General features: G+C 45.4%; 1 protein-coding gene across 4 annotated transcripts in view; it reads left to right on the forward strand.

Moving 5' to 3' along the window:
- Capn8 (calpain 8) overlaps positions 1-19,670 on the forward strand; it is a 71,874-nt gene extending 52,204 nt beyond the window's left edge. Inside the window, exons 12-21 of one of the 4 annotated variants that reach the window (XM_074048242.1) lie at positions 788-999; positions 3,274-3,310; positions 3,773-3,841; positions 6,972-7,029; positions 8,505-8,569; positions 11,947-12,015; positions 12,417-12,495; positions 13,532-13,648; positions 14,600-14,658; positions 16,145-19,670. In XM_074048242.1, the coding sequence (XP_073904343.1) occupies positions 788-999; positions 3,274-3,310; positions 3,773-3,841; positions 6,972-7,029; positions 8,505-8,569; positions 11,947-12,015; positions 12,417-12,495; positions 13,532-13,648; positions 14,600-14,658; positions 16,145-16,168 (789 nt within the window). In that variant the 3' untranslated portion in view covers positions 16,169-19,670. The other 3 variants (XR_012438951.1, XR_012438952.1, XM_074048240.1) reach the window with 3 other exon arrangements.
- The last annotated feature ends 2,750 nt before the right edge of the window (positions 19,671-22,420 follow it).

Consider the following 22,420-nt stretch of genomic DNA (forward strand, 5'->3'; position numbering starts at 1 on the left):
CAGCTCTTGCAGCTTGGCAGCACCTGCCCTCTGTCACAGGTGTCATGATGAAGATTGATGGTAAAGATATAGTGCTGTGAGGAGGTCTAATGATAGCAGTAGCAATGCTGGCACCTGTGTTTTTGAAGCACACTGTAGTCACTAATTAGCCCGTGTCACACACCAACAGCCTCCCACTTTCCTGCAACAATTAGGTAGATCATGGGGAGCAGCCTCCCCTCTCGGAGGCCAGGAGGGACCAGAACTGGGCTTGGCTGTGGCTGCCTCCTTGGGCTCGCAGTCTGACCACTTTAGTCACCTTGCTGAGTGTTTTCCCAGGTAGTCAAAGGTGAGTAGCCCTTCTAGTGGCTTTTGCTTAAGGATCAAAATTGAAGTTCACTTCTCCAACCTCAGGTCTATACCAGGAAGGTCCATGCCACACCCCCAGGGGCAGCCACAGATTAAGGCTATTGGAATCATGAGGGAAAATATCTGAAGAGAAACAGCCTCCACTAGAGGCCCTGGGCTCAGCCCTTCATTTACCTGGGAGGCTGAGAGAGCAAATGGTCTGGCCAAGGTTTCACAGTCAAGGTCAGTGGTTCAAACACTATGACCTGGTACCCAGAAGGTACTCAAAAATATACTTGATTATTGACGCACAGTGAGCTCATGGAAGAACCTGAGGCCTTCTGATTCTCAGCACAGTGGTAAACAATGAATCATCTCTAACTGAGCAGGAAAAACATGAACTCCTGGCCCTCACTGTTCAGGATTTAAAGAGAAATTGTTTGCCTGTTGCTTTGTGCAGCTGGAGAGTCACATGGACACACACCTGGGCCGGGACTTCTTCTTGGGCCACCAGCCCTCTACCTGTTCCAGCACCTACATCAATCAGCGGGAAGTGTCTGGCCGGGCCCGTCTTCCACCTGGGCAGTATCTGGTGGTGCCATCCACCTTCGAGCCCTTCAAGGATGGCGACTTCTGCTTGAGGGTGTTCTCGGAGAAGAAGGCCAAGGCCCTGTGAGGCTCCTTTGGCTCAGGGTGGGGGTGAGGGTTGTCCAACTCAGGGTCAGCTGAGGGAAATGGCCAGGCAGAGGTGCAGGAGCCAGTCACTAAGTGACTCACCCCTGGTTCTTTGTGTCGTTGCCAGAAGAAGTTTGTAAAACATCACGGTCCCAAGGTCCTCCCTGGTGTCCCCATCCTGCCCTCTCTACTTTTCTCTATAGGACAGGGGGAGTTTCCTTACACAAAAAGACAAGGCTAGAGAGAAAGGGCATAGGTCACAGCCTGGTGAGAGGGGCCCACCATCCAACAGGGGCACAGGAGGCCAGAGAACAGGATCTAGGGGAGAGCACCTCTTCCCCTCCTCACCCATATATCTACACAACACACACAACCCATACTCTACACATATGGACAACACACACCACACAATGTACATACCCCACACACTACATACACATATACAACACAACAAGCACATATACAACACACATACACAACATATACTCCATATGCACACACATCATACCCATACCACAACACTCAAGCCACACAAGATACAGACCTAATATGCATCATGTATATACCTCTCTCACCACACACACACACACACACACCACACACCTCACACATCACACATCACACACCACACACACCACACACCACACACACCTCACACATCACACACACCACACACCACATACACCTCACACACCACACACACCTCACACATCACACACCACACACACATCACACACCACACACACACCACACATCACATACCACACACCACACACACCACACACACCTCACACCTCACACACCACACACACCACACACATCACACACCACACACACACCACATACCACACACACACACCACACCACATACCACACACACACACCACACACCTCACACACCACACACACACACACATCACACATCACACACACACCACACACATACCACACACACCTCACACGCCACACACACACACACACACACCACCACATAGCACACACACACACAGACACCACACACCCCACACACCTCACACATCACATACCACACACACACATACACAAACACACACCACACACACCACATACCACACACACCCCACATACCACACACACCCCACACACCACACACACACACTATACACATCACACACACCACACACACCACACACACCTCACACATCACACATCACACACCACACACACCACACACATCACACACCACACACACACCACATACCACACACACACACACCACACACACACTACACACCACACACACCTCACACATCACACACCACACACACACACCACACACACACGACACCTCACACACCTCACACACCACACACACCACACACATACCACACACACCTCACACACCTCACACACAACACCACATAGCACACACACACACAGATACCACACACCCCACACACCTCACACATCACACACCACACACACACATACACAAACACACACCACACACACCACACACACACCACATACCACACACACCCCACATACCACACACACACACTACACACATCACACACACCACACACCACATAGCACACATCACACACAACACACACACCACACACACAGCACACACACACCACACACACAATACACACACCACACAGCACACAGATACCATATACATACCACACACACAGCACACACCATACACACAGTACACACATACAGACACGCAAACCGAGTATATACTCCCCACATACTACACTCACCATGCACACTACACACATCACACACTAACACACCCTGTATATTCCACATATCACATGCACAGGACATGGTCCCCACAAAATACCCATCCTCCATACTACACTTGTACCACACACTACATACTGTACACACACGTGCACACCAGCACACACCACATTGATGTATACAGGAGCTGTTCTTGCTGGCTTATTCTCCATGAGGCCATTTCAACAGATTCTTGTAGTGCAGTTCCCAAGGTAGGAGAGAAGAGGCAACTGGGTTAAGCTGGTGAAAAATCCCCCAGAATTTTCCAGGCCAACATTCACTGAGAGAGAACTGAACCTGAAGCTCTTGTCTCTGGTGAAAAGTTCAGGGTGGGGTGGGAGAGTGAAGGGGGAGGGATTTGGTTGATACAGTTTTTAGTGGAAACTGAAAGTTCTGGAGAAGCCAATTTCCCAGAAGGGTCAAAAACTTCCTCAAAGTACCTACCTATTAGTTGAATTTCTTATTTCCTCATGTTTAGTCCATTTCTTTGTATTTCAGGGAAATTGGAAATGTGGTGGCTGGAAACCCACATGAGGTATGCAGTCTTTTAGTAAACTGAGCTCCGTTACTATTGCTTAGCATTCGTTAGAGTTTTTGTTGTTGATTGGTCAGAGTCCTTTATATATTAAGGATGGTAGCCTTTTATTCATCAGGACCACATTTTCCAGACTTTGGCTCTTCCTGAGGAAGTTGAGCTAGAAGCAGCACTGGTGTGCAGGCTGTGTATGCACTCCCAAGCCCTGGAGAGAGGTCTTAGCATCTCCCACATTCAGTCAGGGGACCCACTGAAAGAGCATTCACTGTGTACATGAGTGTTCAACGCAGGATAGAGAGGTCAGTGGGAGAAATAGATCCAGTCCCCAATCTTGGATTGACCTCACATAGCCCAAAACCTGGCTGCGATAGACACTAATGGATGGATGGATGAATGGACTGTGAATCTTCACCTTTCATTCAACGATTCCTATCTTAATTTTGCAACTCTCCTTCCTCTTAGCTGCGTCCCAATGAGGTAGAGCAAGGAGATGAGCAGTTCCAGCACCTGTTTGGGAAGTTCGCAGGGAAGGTGAGTGAGGGGAGGGCATCTGGGACTTCAAAACTGTGCAGGAGCACACTCCAGAACACTCAGATCATGGTGGCCTGTAGTCCCTCAGGTCCTGAGTAGTGCAGAGGGTGAGGCTGCATTCTCTGTGCTCCCCGCTTCTGTGCCTGTCACTTGTCACTTCATCCTGTCTGAAGATGGAGGGCCATTGCTATGCTGCTTGAGGGTGAGTAATCATCATCCCGAGGCCACTTTGCTTGCCATGTTGACTGACCTGAGAAAATAGAAAAGCCAAATTTCTGGTCCAGCCAAAAGCCTTTCTGTTTGTAAATTGGCCCTGTCAGATGGAGCCTCTGACTAGAAAGCCAGGGTAGCAAAAGCTCTCTAAATCAATATCCTTTGGAGGCGGAATTGCTCAGCTTTGGCTGGCACAGGCTCAGTTAACCTGGCTGGGAATTGTAGATGTAGCTTGGCTAACTGCCCTTGGGGAGACCTTCAGCCTGTGGAATCCAAGCTTCTTCTGGGCACGAGCATGATCAGGGGTGCTTAGAGTTGTCCCCTGCTGGTTGGGATTCATTTTGGAACTAGTTATTTGGGGGCCATTAGTCAGAGCTCACCCAGGACTCAAAGCATCCCCCAAGCCCCATTCTACAAATAGTGACTTGTGCTGCTCTTTGGCGGGTAATAAAGTGCCAATAGGACCATGAAAAGGAAAGAGCAATGCTCTCCACCTCCTGGGGAAGTTCTGAGAAGCTTTCTAAACCTGAGGATGAAATAGAAGGTGGTATGTATCTGCAGCCCCAGCTACTCAGAGGGCTGAGGCAGGATCTCTTGAGCCCAGGAGTTCAAGGCCAGCCTGGGCAACATGACGAGACCTTGTGTCAAAAGAAAAAAAAAAGAAAAGGAATGAATGGAAGAAAAACACCAGAAACCTCTTCAGGAAAGAAAACCTGTGAACAGTTCCTTTACATTGCCATTGGAGTCAACTTATTTTAGGCCAATGCTCAGACCAGTGTTTTTACTAACAAAAGTTGTTTCCCCAGTGTCAAGGAGCCATATTTTATTTGGCATATCCAGAATGACAGAAAATGACAGAAAAAAACAGCTTAGTGGTAGAGTACTTGCCTAGCATGCACCCGGTTCTGGGTTCAAACCCTAGCACTGCCAGGGAGAGAGAGAGAGAGAGAGAGAGAGAGAGAGAGAGAGAGAGAGAGAGAGAGAGAGAGAGAAGCTCTCCATACTTGTAGAGTTCTTCCTGAAACTTACCTTACTTCTCTGTCCTGCTGAAAGGGCAGCACTGGTCTCTTCTGCTGCTCTTCTAGTAAAGTGATGGACACAGAGAGGTTAAAGAGCTAGCCGAGGACACACGGCCACATGAGGGTCAGGATCAAGTCCAAATGTAGATTGTCAGGATCCTACCCACATTTTTCATGGCAGGTGAATGGGCTATATCCCAGCCTGGAGGCTTTTCAGAGGGACCTCAGGTATTATGATGGGGACTGACTATCCTGTGCTCGAATGAGGTCAGCTGTCCTGCAGAGATGCTGCTCTGTGCAGCTTTGGTCTCTTCTTTCTGGTGCCAGGGCCTAGCTGATGGAGGATGGCAGGATGGGAGGATGGGCAGAGCGAGTTTTCTCTCGCTCCCTTCTTATCCTGACCTAACTGGCCTGACTGGGGGCTACTGGAGATGCAGAAAGGACAAAGGATAGACAAACAGACATGCAGAAAATTGGGGTCAGATGTGTTGGGCACTTGGATGGAGACACACAACAGCCTCATTGCTTTTTTACTTCTCTTCTCTTTACTCTGCTTCTTTTCTCTGTCTTTATTCTTTAAGGCCTTGCTTCTAAAGTCTTCCTTTCTATTCTTTAAGGTCTCTTTCCTTAGACTCGCTCTGTCCCATGTTTTCTCTTAGCTTTTCTTTAGCATAATCTCTCTTAAAGTCTTGGCCCTCAGACTTGCACTGTCCCATGTTCCCTTAAAATCTTGGTACTCAGATATCCAGACAAACAACAGCAGCCTTGTCTAAAAACTGCATTAGTATAACTCTTAAAAGTCTTGGTCCTTAGACTTGCACTGTCCCATGTTCTCTCTTTAGCTTTCTTAAAGTCTCGGTACTCAGACTTGCTCTGTCCCATGTTTCCTGTAATCTCTAGCATAACTCAGCAGCCAGCCTCATTCTGCGACAGGCCCCTCGTAAGCCGCCAACCAATCAATCCATCCCCCATCAAAAAACCTCCTGTCCTCCTTCAGCAAGTCTTTTATATCCAGTGGTAAATCATTCTCAGGGAGGAGTGTGACATTGTAACAAGAGAAACCTGCATTCCTACTTCTTTCTCTGAACCTAAACAATTTAGGAAAGCAGCTGTGCTGCATTTTGCCTCTTGCGGTTCTCTTCTGCGGCTGGGGCCATGACAAACTCAGCCTGCCGATTATTGGACACTGCTGTGCTTATGTCAAGTTCTCATAGGGTTCTTATAATCTGCTCCCCACAGATGGGAAGTGATAGGCTAAGGCCACAGGGTGAGTGAGGGGCAGAGTCCAGATTGGAGTCCATCTCTCCGTCCAGTACCCCTTCTCTGCACCTCATTCATCATTCTGCCTGAGGCCCATCTTCCATCTATGGTTAAGGCATGGACATTCCTCTGAATCAGGTAGGATATCCTACCGCCCAAATCTCCAACCCCTGTTTAAAGTGGGTTACTGCGTGGGATAGCACCACTGCCTGGTACAACTCTAAGCCACTATATCACAGGAAAATGACAAATGACATCATGTATGTATGTGGCTTTTCATAGTTTTCACAATCATAGTTCTCTAATTATAGCATGAATGCAGAACTGTGTTGAAGCCACATCGGTATGTGGCTCCTGTTATCACTACTTGTCACACTTTGTTCTCTAAGTGAACTCCATGAAAAGTGGCAAGGGTGGCAGCTTTCTGTGGTGCTGGGTACATCAACTGTCCCGCCCCCCCACCCCCCAACCAGGCTTCTGGAGACCTCAGAGGAAATGGAGAATTTGTTTCTCAAGATGTCAAATGCTTCCAAAATCACAGGGCCAGTCGGCCTGGTATCTGACTGCGGAGGAAGCTCTGCCTGGCCCAGGAATGGGCTGCATTAAGACATGATTCACAGTTGGGTTCCTCTTTCTAGGAGTCTGAGATTGGTGCCAATCAGCTCAAGACGGTTCTGAATGGAGTGTTTTCCAAACGTAAGTTTCCCTAGGGGGTCTCTCAGAAATCCCATGCCAGGATGGGGCTGCGTGAGGGGGCAGAAGTTGGCCAGGAGTACCCAGGTGGGGAGAAGGGGCTTTGACCTCTGACCCTAGGGGTCCTGGTTCTGTCCATCAAGGCAGGAGCCAGGAAGCCAGAGAGGCTGGTGAGGAGGAGACTCTGAGCAGTGGTGATGTCGGAGCTGGGGAACAGCAAGACCCTGAATGACCAAGAACCTGTGATGTACAACACAGTCATTTGCTGAGTTGTGGGAGGAAAGACACTGGGCTGTGATTGACTTATGTGACACTTTTGCCCAAAATTAATGTTTTTGATACAGTGGAAACTTCTGCAGATTGACTCTCATCTGTAGGGCTTTTTGGGGAAGCAGGGTAGAAGGGATGAGTCTATCACTGCCTGTACTCAATGATAGTACAAATTTTCAGAGTCTAGCAAGCCTCAAGGGCTGCCCAGGGCTTAAATTGCCCCCTGAGGAAGGCTTTAAGCCTCAGAGCTGTTGGAGCTGGCAGGAAACAATTTCCTTTCTGGTCTAGGGATTGACCAAGTTGAGTCCTCCAGCTGGCTGAGTGACAGGTCGTCATTCACCCACTGCAGCAAGTGTGTGAACACAGGAAACATGCTTGGCTGAGTGGCCAAGGGAGGCTCCTCCCAGAGATGGGCACAGGGCTCAGATCCCTGGGGCTCAGAGTCTTGGCCCATTCCTGGCTCAGCCTGGCCCTTCCATCCTCTGCTCCACTATTGCTCTTGGCCAAGAAGAGCAGAGAGAAATGGAAAGGGCTACAGTGTCTCTGATGCCTGTCTTATTTTCCAGGTGTGAGAAAGGTGAGGGTAGAGGTAAGGTTGACAGCTGTCATGAAGTCACTGTGTGTTCTGGTGAAAGGCACAGGTGTGGAGCCAGATGATCTGTGTTTAAATCCCAGCTCTGCCCACTGGTTGTGTGACTTTGAGCAAACTAGGTAACCTCTGAGTCTCAGTTGTCTTATCTATAAAATAAGGACAACAATAGCTCTGCCAAATGGGATTATTCTGGAGTAGATGTACAGCTAATGAAAAGTTAGCTGCTTTATTAAGAACTTATCATGCACTAGGTGCACTTATTTTGTCTCAATTAATGCCCAACCAATCCTTGGGGCAAATTTTGTCATTATTATTGTTATTTTTATTCCCATTTGATGAAGGAGGAAACTAAAACTCAGCAATATTAATCTTCCCAAGTCCATGTTGTGAGTAGCAAACTCAAGCTTCAGAGTTTGAGCTGCGATGCTGGTACTTGTCTGTGTGCATCCCCGGGCCTCAGAAGGCTTGGCGGTACCTGCCCTGAGCCCACCATGGTTCTCTTCCTTTTTAATGGACACCATGTTTTCTTTTGTGGTCTCCTACTGTGGAGGTCATTTATTTCCCCTGTCTTCAAACAATCCTGACTTCTACCCTTTTTTCCTATTTAAATATTTAGGAATAGACATAAAATTCGATGGATTCAGCATCCACACTTGTCGGGAAATGATCAGCCTGTTGGATGTATCCTTTAAATGTCACATGACTTTTGCTATTTTTAAAGACTTCTCAGCATTTTTTATTAAGAAGGGGGAGCAGGGTAGATGAGGAGAACATGAGAGGGGGAAAAAACATGTATTGGACACATGTCAGGAATCACATTTCAGTATTAAAGAGAAGGTATCATTTCATTGATGTTCCTCCATAAACTTGAGAATATCTGTGTTTCACAGGACAAAAAAACCTAGGCATATCACATTTAAGTGGCTTGTCTGAAATCATATGTGGCATTTGTTCCTCTCCTCCCTCCACACTGTTAGTCACGATGTTCCTCACCATCCATCCTCGCCCTCAGGCCCTTCCTGGCTCTCCCCATCCATCACCCGCTTTTATTTAAGAATGGCTCTTAGACAGCCACTACCAATAGTTTACAATTATCACGCAAGATAAAACCTATTTTTCCTCTCTGATCTCATTTAACCTTTGCTTCCTATAGAAAATGGTCTTTTAGTCTGTTCCAGCTGACTTATAGACAATAGAAATTTGTTTCTTGCAATTCTGGAGGCTGTAAAGATAAAGGCACAGGTAGCTTTTGTGTCGTTGGGGGTCTGCTTCCTGGTCCATGTCTATAACTTCACAAGGTGGAAGTGATGAGAGAGTTCTCTGAAGTCTCTTTTACAAGGGTACAATTCTGTTTGTGAAGGCTCTACCGTCATGACCTAATTACTTCTCAAAGGCCCCACCTCCTAATACCTCACATTGGGAGCAGGTTGTAACATATAAATTTTGGGGGACATAAACCCTCAGACTGTAGCAATGGGTAGGAGTTTTCAGGAGGAATAGAGATGGTTGGGGTGTTCAAGGTAGAAGGAGTACTCTAGATCTGGATCAATATCATTTCCTGAAAGCTTTGCCTAGGGCAGGTCTAAGTTATCATTCTTCACAGTGCTGGTGGTGAAAGGGATTCCTTTAGCCTGGGAGACCCTCCTCAGTTCTTCAGCCCTCACTGGTGATGAGGTTGAGCAACCTTTTCTGCAGGAATCCTTGCCTAACTCTGAGGTGGAGAAGGAAGAATGATTTTCCACGTGCAGTATTCACACTGAGGACTATGAGCATGGAGTGTGTGTGTGCCCTTCTGCTTGGGCTATCAGTGATGGAGAGGTGGGGTTATCTAGTGGTCTCAGAGTCTTAGGTGGCCTCTCCCTGTACAGTGCTAGAGTCTTCAGCCCTTATGTCCTTCCATTGGTCTGTGTGGTTAACAGTTTCTTTGTGAGCCACACAGAGAACTGTGTTGATTCTCTTTGCTGCAAATAGTTCCTTGGTTTCTGAATCATTCTCATCAAATTTTGCTGTTCACTTCAGTTCAGATTTGCGACTTACCTTGTTGTCACCCACTCATGATTACTAGTGGCGTTTGTATTTCTCATGACTCCAAGAGAACCATCATGACTTTGTCCCTCTTCAGGAGTTTTTGTTCCTCAGTGTAAATGGTATGGGACAATGGTTCAGAATCATGGTGTGCGTTAGGACTGCCCATACAGACTTAAAATAACAGATTTATTGAGATATAATTCATATACCAAACTACATACCCACTTAAAGTGCTTAATTCAATAGGTTTGGTAAATTCAGAGTTATGCAGTCATCCCCACACAATTTAGAATTTTTCATCACTGCAGAAAGAAATCCTGAACTCATATTAACAATCATTCTGGATCTCCATCATTTCTTGGCAACCACTAATATGCTTTCCATCTGTGTAAATGTGCCTATTGTGGACATTAATATAAATGGAATCCTTCGTGACTGGCTCTTTTCATTAGCATGATGTTTCAAGTACTTTAGCATGTGTCAGTACTTCCTCACCCATGGAGATGGAAAATACAGTTGCCTGAATTTCAACCATAGAGATGCTGATCCAGTAGGTCTGGGCTCCACAGGCAATTCCATTGGAAATTTTGGACCTCAGGTGTTCTGGCACAAGGGCTTTGGAACAGACAAGGAGGGGTCCAAATTCTGGCTCCATCACTTATTAGGTATATAAATTTGGAAAAGTTACTAAATGCTTGGAATCTCTGCATCTCTAGAAAATTAGGTAATATCTACTATGTGTTGCTATTGTGAGGATAAAATGAGATGCCAGTGTCCTAGATCCAGGACATCAGCTCCCCGAGGCCATCACTTTACTGAGATCTGTTGTTTGTATTACTATGCAGGGATTGAAAGCTGCGTTGCAGCCAGAACTCAGTGCTGATCATAGATAAAAGAACAGGACTTTCTTAAAAGGGTATATTAGTCATCTGTCCATTATTTTAACAAATACCTAAGATGATCAACTTATAAAGAGAAAAGGTTTCTTTTGGTTCACAGATTTGTAGGTTTCATTCTATGATCAATTGGCCATATTGCTTTTGAGCCTGTGGTGAGACAGTACATCATGGGGGCAGTGTGCAGTGGAGCAGAATCACTTATCTCATGGCAGTCAGGAAGTAAAAGAGAGAGAGATAGAGGAGGGGTGGAGTCCATATCCCCTTTGAGTGCACACCCACAATGACCTATAGATGTTTCACTACATCCCACATCTTAAAAGTTCCACCATCTCCCAATAGTGCCAAGCTCAGAACTAAGCCATTAACACATGGGCCTTTGGAGGACATTAGGATCCAAACTATAGCTCTTGGGTATAAACAAGATTTTGTGTGTCTGGATGAAGGAGGTGGGAGCAATTGATGGTCTGTTTCAGAATTTGAATGTCAAACTCTGTAATGCACTGTAACACTCTGGCCTTTATTGATTAGTCATGATTGGTGAGAAAAGGGTAGCCTTTCAAGGAGATTTAGCTTTGTGAGGGTAAGGACAGTTCAAAACCAAGCCACCACATTTCAGCCCAGTGCTCAATAAATATCCATGGAACGAACATAAGTTGAACATGGAAAATTCCACATGATCCTCCTACCAGTTTTGGTCATGTTATGGTCTGTGAGCAGACCATGTGGCTGAGAATTCCTGTCCTCTGCCCCTTGATGATTTTTCTAACATTCTGACATTCTAATAAATTGTCATTATTTGAATGATCAATCACAGAAATTTAAATTTGGAAGTGACTTTTCAGTTCATGTAGCTCACCCACTCTATCAACCAGGGTGATTAGGGAATTTGATGCTAATTAGGAGCATATCTGGGAGATCTTTAGTCTGCTGATTTGCCTTTTGTTTCTACCTTTGTATGGCTGGCCTTTGAAGGAGTGAGTATTTGACTTTTTAATCTTTATTTGGATTTGTGTGCGGCAGGCATGGAAGGTTCACCAAGGCCTTAAGGCATCCATGCAAGCTCACAAGAGAAAGAAACCTATAAAGCATGTAGATTTCAGGTACCATCATATTGACCTTTAACGTGCTTAGAGCCATGGGACGGGCACCTTGGGACCTGTGGAACTCAAGACACTCTGGCTGAAGATCCAGAAGTATCTGGTAACTTTTCTTTCCTTCTCGGGCATCCTTTGAGTCCTGGCCCCTTTGCTCCATTCTCACCCTCTATGATTCTCATCCTTGGTTTATTTTGGACCCTAGTCTGACCAGACCCTTAATCATGTTCAAAGCCACCAAAACCTGCATACGTTATTCAGGAATGGACAGGAAAGCAATGAGGGACACTAATGTCAACCCTAGTACTGAAATTCCCATTTGGAGAGTTTGCCATACCACATATCAGCTCAAGGTCTTCTGTTTGTTCTGAAATCTTCCTGGGAGAAGTCACTGAGATCTCTTTAGAATGTGTCTCTGGCCTTCTGAGGGAGCAGTGGAGTGGAGGGAAATGGTTGTTAGAGGCCATGAGCTGCTGTTCTCTGTCTGGAATTTCTTTCTGATCTTAGGAGATCTACAAGGAAATAGATTGCAACCACTTAGGGACCATTGATGCCCATGAGATGAGGACAGCCCTCAAGAAGTCAGGTGAGTAGCAAGCCTGAGGCTCTGAGTCCAAATCCTAGTACTGTCAAAAAAAAAAGCAGTTAGATGAGGACATGTCCTATAGACAAGGTCTTAGGACTCAGATGTGCCCATTTTAAATCATTGTTCTCAGGATGATGACTGCTAATGATTATTATTGGGAGTTATATTGGATATCAATATGAGCAGATAAATAGATAAAGAAGATGTGGTCTGTATATACAATGAAGTACTATTCCGCCATAAAGAAGAATGAAATTATGTCATCTGCAGGATAATGGATGGAACTGGAGGTCATCAGGTTAAGCAAAATAAGTCAGACTTAGAAAGACAAATATTGCATGTTTTTCTCATATGTGGAAAATAGATTTTAAAAAAATGAGGTGAAAATAGAGGGGTGACTATTAGTGAAGAAGAAGAAGATTAGCAAGAGGAGGGAGGGGGGACAAGAGAAGGGAATGGGGGAGATAGGATCAAAGTACATTGTAACATGAATAAATTATTTTCTACAATCAATTTACACCAACATTGTACAATTAATATACACTAATAAAAATAAGAAAAAAAAATGAATAAAGGCTAAAAGACTTCAAACAAAAAAGGAAAGAAAGGAAGGCTTCAGTGAGTACCTTTCCAATGCAGAAAGGAAAGGGCAAGCTTTCTGAACAGCATAGTACTTTACAATTTTCTGAGTACTCTACCTTACTGAGGTGACAGCAAGTACAGGCTGTGGCTCCCCGAGGGTCCCAGCAGACCCACGGCCCCTCACCTTCTCTGCTTTCACTTGCTGTGACTGCTGTAGCTATGGCTGAGCTGGGGCTGAAGTTGGACAAGGGAGGAGGCTGGCAGGGAGTATTTAAAAGGGGAGAGACTGGATGACAGGACACCTTTTGGGACCCCTTGAAGGAGGAGGGGTAGGCCCAGTCTGCAGATTTATATAGAACCCCAGAGGGCCTCTGCCATATCAGTCCCTTAAGCTTTCATTGGGGAGTGCTGAGTCCTCCACACCACCTGTGACCTGGACCCTCTCTACTCCCAGGTTTCAACCTCAACAACCAGGTGCAGCAGACCATTGCCATACGGTATGCATGCAGCAAACTGGGCATCGACTTCGATGGCTTCGTGGCTTGTATGATCCGCCTGGAGACCCTCTTCAGTGAGCCACTATCACCTTTATCCCCATCCCGTTTCTCTGGAAGCGCAGGGAGTGGCAGGGGCAGGGCCAAGAGGCAGGACCAGATATTGCCTTTGGGAGGCCAGGGGTCCAAGAAACCATAGATGGAACTTTTCATTCTTTTTTTTTTTTTTGGTGGTAGTGGGGTTTGAACTCAAGGCCCCATGCTTGCTTGGAAGGCAAGGTATCACTTGAGCCACACCACTAGCTCCACAGATAGAACTTTTGAAACTGTGGCAAGTTGGACAGACACTAAAAGGACTGAGGAAGTCTGAGCTGGCCAGATCCAAGGGTATAGAGGCTAGCTTTCTTTGGAGACTTGGAAAGCAGTTGTCCATATTAAACAGCACCTGCTATGGGCAGTCACTAGTCTAAGGTGAATGAGTCACATACCATCCTTAGATGGTTTTTAGTGTCTATTCACATTTATGCTGCCATGAGGCTCTCTTGAGAGCCTGTGTCACTTCCCCCTTGGATCTTGGGATGCTTCCATTTTATAATCAATAAAATATTTTATTAAGGGAGGGTCTTTATTTCCATGGGGAGGGGGTATAATGTAGTAAGTCTTAGGGGTGAAAGATCTGATAGCTGGCGCTGGAACTAAGGAATGGGTTCCATATCCCATCTAGTAAAATAATTGCAAGTTTTTTACATGAAGTTTTGGAAATGGAGATACCAAAGGGACCCTATCTGCCGATACCTGGGTTATTCCATTTTGGCAAGGGGACACCAGCTGCCAACAAAACTCACCCTGGGTATTGAATCTAGAGTTAGCTTTTTGAGGTCACCAGGGCTAGGTGAGAGCTGGAGGGAGGGGGTGTCTAGGGGAAAGAGGAGTCTCAGATGGGGATGGGGTGAGCACAGGCAGCTTTCTGATGGCTCCAAAGTCCAGGAACAGACCTGACTAATTCCTTTCCTTCTCTGGTGTATCAGAACTGTTCAGGCTGTTGGACAAGGACCAGAATGGCATTGTGCAGCTCTCCCTGGCTGAGGTAAATGGCCTGAGGTTTGATGAACTGCTTGCTGATGGTACTTTGAAATTCTTGGACAGTATAGGTGCTAAGTTGTGTTCCTTCCTATTGGCCATGTTATTTCCATGTAAACACTATGTATGTTCTGTGGCAGGCATGGGGGAAGGGAATGTGATTGTCTTTTAAGCACTGTCAAATATTTACAATTTATTATTATTATCTTAAAGATAAAAAGCTACAGTTATATTTCAAACAATTTTAAAGATGCAAGCCCTTGATAATTTGGATAGAATTGCAAGTGGTAGAAATGGCTGACTTCTAGGACCAGATGTCTTGGGCTGACATATAAAGGGACATTGCAAACAAAAAATGAAACTGCAACACAGTAGAACAAAGGTGAAAAATAAACAAGTGTTTTGAGTGTGCGCAAGTCAGCTTGCATTATGCTGAAAGCACCATATAACTGCCCTCTGGAGAGCAGCAGCCGTCACTGGCTGGAGGGGACACCAGGAAGTGTGGATATCTCCCAAGGGTCCAGGTCAATGGGGAGGTCTTGGCCTTTCATCTGCTTCTGAGGCAGTGAAGCTACAGGACCAGGTTATTGCTGGCCCTGCATGTTGTCTGGGCTCAACCACTTCCTTTTCTGCTCTTAAATGGAAATGTTATTGACTCCTTTCCTGTGATCTGCGAAAGGCCTTCCTAGGAACATATCTGTGGATTGCCGCAGACATCTGAGCAATAGTGTGCAGCCTTAACTAAAGCATATCTGCAGGAACATAGACACACATATAGGGATACATATACATAGGTGTGAAATAGAGATACACATACAGGAAAAATATAGATACATATGTAGGAATATAGGTGTACATATATAAGAATATTTGACTATTCAGGTGTATATATAAGAATATATATGTATAAGAATATAAATCCTTCAGTATCTATTGGGGATTGGTTCCAAGAACCTCCTTGGATACCAAAATCCAAAGATACTCGAGTCCCTTATATGAGATGGCATAGGATTTGCATTTAACCTACACCTATCATCCTGTATACTTTAAGTCATCTTTAGATTATTTATAATACTTAATACAACATACATGCAATGCAAATAGTTGTTATATTGTATTATTTAGTGACTAAATGACAAGAAAAAAATCTGTCCATAGTTCAGATGCAATTATTTTTCTGAATATTTTCAATCTGCTGTTGGTTGAATCACAGATGTGGACCTTGAGGATATGGAGGCCAGTGGTGCACATACCCACACCTATTTTGGGAAGCCCCTTTGAGTCTAGAGTGTTTTCTAAGTCACATCTCTATGGTGCTCTGGCCTAGGAACTAGTGATGTCCTTAAGGGCTTTCTGGCTTCTTATGGTCAAGCAAGGCACTTCCTGAAGAATGGAAATACGAAAAAAGATACCACGTGGAGCAGGAGGACAGCTATGTGGGCAGCATGCCTGCTCCAAGGAGCTGAAAACTTACTTTGTCTCTTCTTTTGCAGTGGCTTTGCTGCGTGTTGGTCTGACCCAGTGTTTTGGACATCAACAACTCTCTGCTTCCTGGCTTGCCCCTTTTCTCCCTTTCTTTACAGTTTTGTGAACATTTACCCTCATTTGGCATTTACTAATTATTCATATTGTTCCAGCTTGTGTTCCCTAAGACACTGGCCTGTCCTACCATAGCAGGCTGGGGAGCACTGGTCTCTCTCAGAAGCACAGAGCTACGAGCTACTTAAGCTGATCCCAGGACCCAGGGGATGGAAAGAAATCAATTAAAGTTGTGGCCAGGATGTTTTCTGCCTTTCTCTAGTGATATGCAATGCAAGAGTACCCTGGGCTTTTCAGGCTGTGGGCAAGATGTTTTCAGGAAATGACGATTCAAAGCTATCCAAAGGTTTTCAGCCTTTCTTGGATGAGAGCCCTGCTATAGATGAGATGCTGCCAGAGGCTGCCTTTAGGAAAGAGGCCCAGCAGAAGCCCTGCTGAGGAAGGGTACAGGGATGCGGATGGTGGGAAGACCAGAACTTTCTTCCCTACTGACAGACAAGGGATATTCTATATTGTGCTAAGAGATTCTTCCCTGGCAAAAAGCTAGAAGGCAAATGCAATTCAGGTTAGTTTGCTCACAGCTGAACACAGGGATCTCTTGTTGATGGGAAACCGGAGGCCACGGCCATAGTGTCTTCATGGGTAGATGGGGGTAGAACTGGTTCTTCCATGCAGTCTTTGGAAATGAGGTATAAAAGGAGAAAACACACACATGCCCTGGCCCCTATATTAGTCTGGTAAGGGCTGTTTTTTCACTCCCAGAGGTAGAGCTGGGTGAATGTTCCTTGAAGAATTATGACCCATAAGCAAGGTGACACACCAGTCAGTTTCACACTGCCTTTAAGTCTTCCAGGCCCAGTGGAGACAGAGAGATGGGCAGGTCCTTAGCTGAAGGCTCAGGGATCTCATCCTTTGGGGAGAGGAAGGGAGGGCTCAGTTGATCTCATAGCAGAGATGGTAGAAGAACATTTGACTTAGTCACCTGTGGGTCCCAGAAGAAAAGGGATCCTTCCTTATCCATTTGGGGGCACACAGGTGGGGGAAGACCAGAGCTTCCATTCAGGACTCAGCAGGACTCCAGGACCTTGGGGTGCCTGAGAGACCCCTGCCTGATCCAATGGCAATTCTTCCCATGCTCGCCCACCAGGTGCAAGTTCCCACTCAGCCCCATTCTTTAAAAACAAGACTTACAAACCCATTCTCCCCATACTTGAAGTACTATATAAAGGCTGCTTGACTTATGTCGGGGTTATATCTTGATTAGCCATCACTCATTGAAAGTATCATTAAGTCAAAAATGCATTTAAACACTGAATGACTAGACGTTATGGTCTCCCTAGCCTACTTCAATGTGCTCAGAACACTCAATTAGCATACAGTTGGACCAGGTCATCTAACACAAAGCCTATTTTATAATAACACTGAATATCTCATGGAATTTATTGAAAAACTGTATCCAAAAAAACATTGGCAACAGTGCCTTGTGGAGTCATGGTTGTTTCTCCTGATTGAGTGGCTGACTGGAATCTGGGGATCACTGCCACTGCCCAGAATCACAAGAACCAATCACACAACATGTACTAGCCTGGGAAAAAAACAAAATTCAAAAGTGGAAGTATGGTCTCTACTCAAGTGTGTAGCTTCCACACCATTGTAAAGTCAAAAAACTGTAAATGGAACCATCATAAATTGGCACCATCTGTATTACAATCAATTTGCAACACATGTTTTATTTTATTTTATTATTTTATTGTATTTTATAGAGGATTCAGCTTCTTTAGGGAATAGTCCAGTAACAAAATAGTCCAGTAACAAAATAGTCTCCTTTCAAAAATAGTGTTTGCTTTGAGGTCTTAGATTCCAGGAGACTCCTTACCAATACAGTCATGAAGCAGGCTGAGGACCCCAGCACTACAGAGTTCCCACCTCGAACACCTTAGAGTTTGCTTTCTGCTTCCTTTTCCCACCTTTCTCCCAGATTAAGGTGCCAAGAGATTCTGCTTCTAGGCATGGCCTTTCCTTGCTTCGGTCAGCTTTCTGTCACTATAGTGAAATACCTGAAACAATAAATAAAGACGAATGGGCTCCTAGTGAGAACAGCCCATCATGGAGGGAGTACATGATAGAAAAAAAAGTTATATCGTGAGCCAGGAAGCAGAGTAAGAGTACTGGTGGAGTCCCACAATTCCCCCCCTTTTGTAAATTCCTTTTTTATTAGCATATATTAATTGTATAAGGTAAAGAGTTTCCTTGTGATATTTCCATACTTTTTTTGAGACAGGTTCTCACTATGTAGACTCAGCGTCAAACTCAAGATCCTCCTGCTTTAGTCTATCATTATTGGGATTACAGGAATGTACCACTACATCCAGCTCCACAATTCTTTTTGAGGCAGAACTCGAATGACCTAAGAGTCTCCCAGAAGGCGTCACCTCCTAAAGGTTCCACCACCTCCAATCTCATACCACTCTGGGGGACAAAGCCTTTAACACATGGGCCTTTGGGTGACACACCCATATTCAAACCATACCACCCCTAAATGTAACCACATCTCAGGAGACACCACTCCCTTCCAAGCATCCTATGCTTCCCCTATCTGAGCACTCACTACACTCCATTGCGTGTGTGTTGCCCATCTTCCCTGTCCCCATCAGAAGTCTGTGGTGTTTTCCTTGTTCCCGCTGAGTGTAGAGCAGTACTTGGACACAGCTGGCACTCAGTGAATGAAATAATGTCTTTCCTCTTGCAAATGAGGAGGCTGTGTACAGGAGGGCTTCCCTTTGTCTTCCCAGTAGAGACCCTCACAGATGACATGGCAGAAGCCCAGCGATATGAGTGCTTTGAAGCCAGGACTCTCAGGTGTGAAGGAGGCTGCACCTGCAGGTTTCCCTGCTGCGCTCGCTGTTCCCTCCCTGGGCTCCTCCCATCCCCACAATGCCAGGAGCAAAGGAAGCAGTGGCCCCGGAGGACAACCCCATGTCAGCGGGTCCAATTTGTGCTCAGTTCCTGGGAGCTCTGTGGGTTCTCCCACCTCCTGTGAGGAGAATAAAACAGCTCTGTGGGATGCTTAAATCAGCTTGGAGAGACATCTGCAGGGCTGGGTTCCTCTAGTGTACTCCGTCCTCCCTAGCCTGGGACTCAATTTCCTTCACCTCCTAAAGGTATCATTTGTTTCTTCATTAGTCAATGTGAAGAAACACGGGTCCCCAGGCAACCCCCAGACTCTGAGATCTCCTGGAACAGGGAAGCTGACATTTAGGTGATAGTATCAGGACTGTATCTAGTATGCTGTATAATTCCACAGCCACAAGGCCTTTCTGGCAAATTCTCTGTTCCTGCTGAGAGTCATGGATTAGCTTTCTCCTCACATCCACCTGTCCAGGCAGGGATTCTCAAAATTATGCACAATCACAGAAGCAGCTTGGAGTAGGGCTGGGAGAATCAGGCACAACCCATCCACAGGCTACGGGAGAATCTTCCAGGCTGGCTCTGCAGGGTTGTGCATCACGGTCCTGTCAACTGGCAGTGAGGCTCCCTGACCTGCCTGGGTGGTCTCGCTCTGGCTCCTGGCTCCTCTCCATGCCAGCTGTTCTTCTGAGTTGTGGCGGTGGGCCTCTGGAACAATGACTTTCTCCTTCTGTCAGCTGTGTTTTCTCTGCTTGACTAGGCTTAATCCCTCCCTCTTTCTTCTCCCTTTAAACTCAGCTTGCCTAGTTCCTCAGATCTCCTGCATCTTTTCAGTTTTAGATGCCTCAGTTTCTTGTGAGCCTCAAGCACTCTTAGCTCTGGCCCCAGGACACAGCTGTCCCCCCATTTCCCAGCCCACTGCTTCACTGCTCTTCTCCTGTGGGAGATCCAAGTCACAAATGGATGTCTCTCTTGTGTACATTAACCATTTCCTCTGAGTCATGGCTGACCTTGAGAGCTCTTATAATTGACGGTGAATAACCAAGTTCATGGATCTTTGAATCTCAGAAAAGACAGCATCAGAAAGAGTCTTTTAAGGAGACTTATCTGCCACCTTTCCTCTGTTCTTCAGCTCTGGCCACGGAAGTCATCTATATGGTATACATGGTGCTAGAAACTGGAGTTTGTGTCCACTTCCCCAAATGCATTTGTTAAACGTGATGCTATCAGGAGATGCAGCCTTTGGGGGTGATTAGGTCTTGGGTGCGGAATGCTTATAAATGGGTTTAATACTCTTTAAATTCCCTACCTCCTTCTATCATATGAGAACACAGCAAAAAGACAGGTATCTATGAACCAGGAAGTGGGCCCTCACCAGACACCAAATTTGCCTTGACTTTGGACTTCCAGGCTCCAAAATTGTGAGAAATAATTTTTGTTAGGAAGCCACTCAGTCATAGCACTGTGTTAAAGTAGTCTGGCTGGATTAGCAGCAAGGATAGTGAGAGGCATCCTGAACACCCTCTGATGGGCAGTCTGCCACACCTGAGTGTGCTCTCAGAGCACTGCTCTGTGGGAAGGATCACATCAGCCACTCACTAGTAGTGGCTGCAGGAAGAGGGAGGTGACATTTGGGAGTTTGCAAGTTGCAGAGGCAGATATTGTCAGCTCTCTCTCCCTGTTAGCCTCTGGAGCAGAGCTGAGGAATGCAGGTACATGGGGGAGAGGCTGGAATTCACTGCCATCCACTGACACTATTCTTCTTTTTGAAAACATTTATATTTATATTTTATAGTTCACTACTTTTATATGTTAGAGATCAAACTCAGTGCTTCATTCATGCTCTACCACTGAGCTTTCTTCCAGATCCTATAAATTCATTTCTTCTTCTTCTTTTTTGTTTTTGGTGGTGCTGGGGATCAAATCCATGTTCTTTCACAGGCCAGGCAAGTGATCTACCACTGAATTACATCTTCAGCCAATGGTTTTATTAGACAAGGTCTCCCTATGTAGCCCAGGCTGGCCTCTAATGGTGATCCTCCTGCCTTAACCTCCCGAATACTGGGATTCCAGGCATGCACCACTGCCTGGCTCCCTGTAAGTTATTCTATATAGAAATTATTATTATTATTTGAGACAGAGTGTTGCTGTCCAGACTAGCTGGGGACTTTCTATGTAGCCCAAGCTGAATTTGAACTCTCTATGCTTCTGCCTCTGTCTCCCAAATGCTGAAATTACAGGCCTGTGCTACCACACTTGGGTATAGAAATTATTTTATTTACTTACCAAATTATATAAAATTTATATTTTTCATATTTGTATTTGTATAAGTTCAATATAAATACAAGTAAAACAATAGTATATAGAAGCCTCATGTATTGCCAGAATTGAACAATTTTTAATATTTTACACTATCTGTTTCTTCACTTTTTTGCTGAAGAAGTTTTTGGTAAAGTAAATTGCAGATATCATGTCTATTTTATGCTTCCCTATGAAAGGACATTTTTTTAATACAGCCGTGACACCATTATCCTATCTAATTAACAATAATTCTTTAATCATATTTAATAACCAATCTATAGTCAAACTTCATCAGTTGACTTAAGCACATATTTTTTTTTGCAGTTGGTTTATTTGAATGGAGATACAAATAAGGTCCTCATGTTGCACTTTATAATCTACAATAAACTTCCTCTTTTTCATGCCATCAAATGATTAATGAATAATTGAGCTTTTTAAAAAGAATTCTGGCAATGTGAATTCATGCTACATGTTACTCAGTCTGACTAAATCTACATAGCATTCCCATTCTATCCGCTTCCTCTCTCTCCCCAGGGCCACCCAGAATGGTTTACTGGAAAATGTAAAAGCGTGTTTAATTTCACTCTGCCACCATTGGTGTCCAAGCCTGCTGTGCTTGGAGGGGGCCTCTCTGCTCTCTCTGCTGCAGGGGCCCTGACATCTCAGGACTGTCTGGGCTGAAAGCCCCTGCCTGGCACCCACGCTCGGTCTTTTTCTTTCCCTGGGCTCTTTCCTAGATTGTGCTTCCTGGCTCCCAGGAATCCCTCCTGAATCCTTCCTTCCTAATTCTTCTTGCTCCCTCCTGGAATCCCAGCTTTCAGACAAGAAAAATCCTGGGTTTGATATTGCTCAGTGGTAGAATGCTTGCCCAACCTGCACGAGGCCCTGGGTTCCATCTCCAGCATTGCAAAAAAAAAAAAAGAAAAAGAAAAGAAAAATCTCAGAAAATCTCAGAAGACAGGCTGTCTCTGTTTACAGTGGTCATCTCCTGAGGCCAGACAGCACACAGCTTGGCTACCTCC

Source organism: Castor canadensis, chromosome 11 (genome assembly GCF_047511655.1).
Source record: "Castor canadensis chromosome 11, mCasCan1.hap1v2, whole genome shotgun sequence".
Taxonomy (NCBI): Eukaryota; Metazoa; Chordata; class Mammalia; order Rodentia; family Castoridae; genus Castor; species Castor canadensis.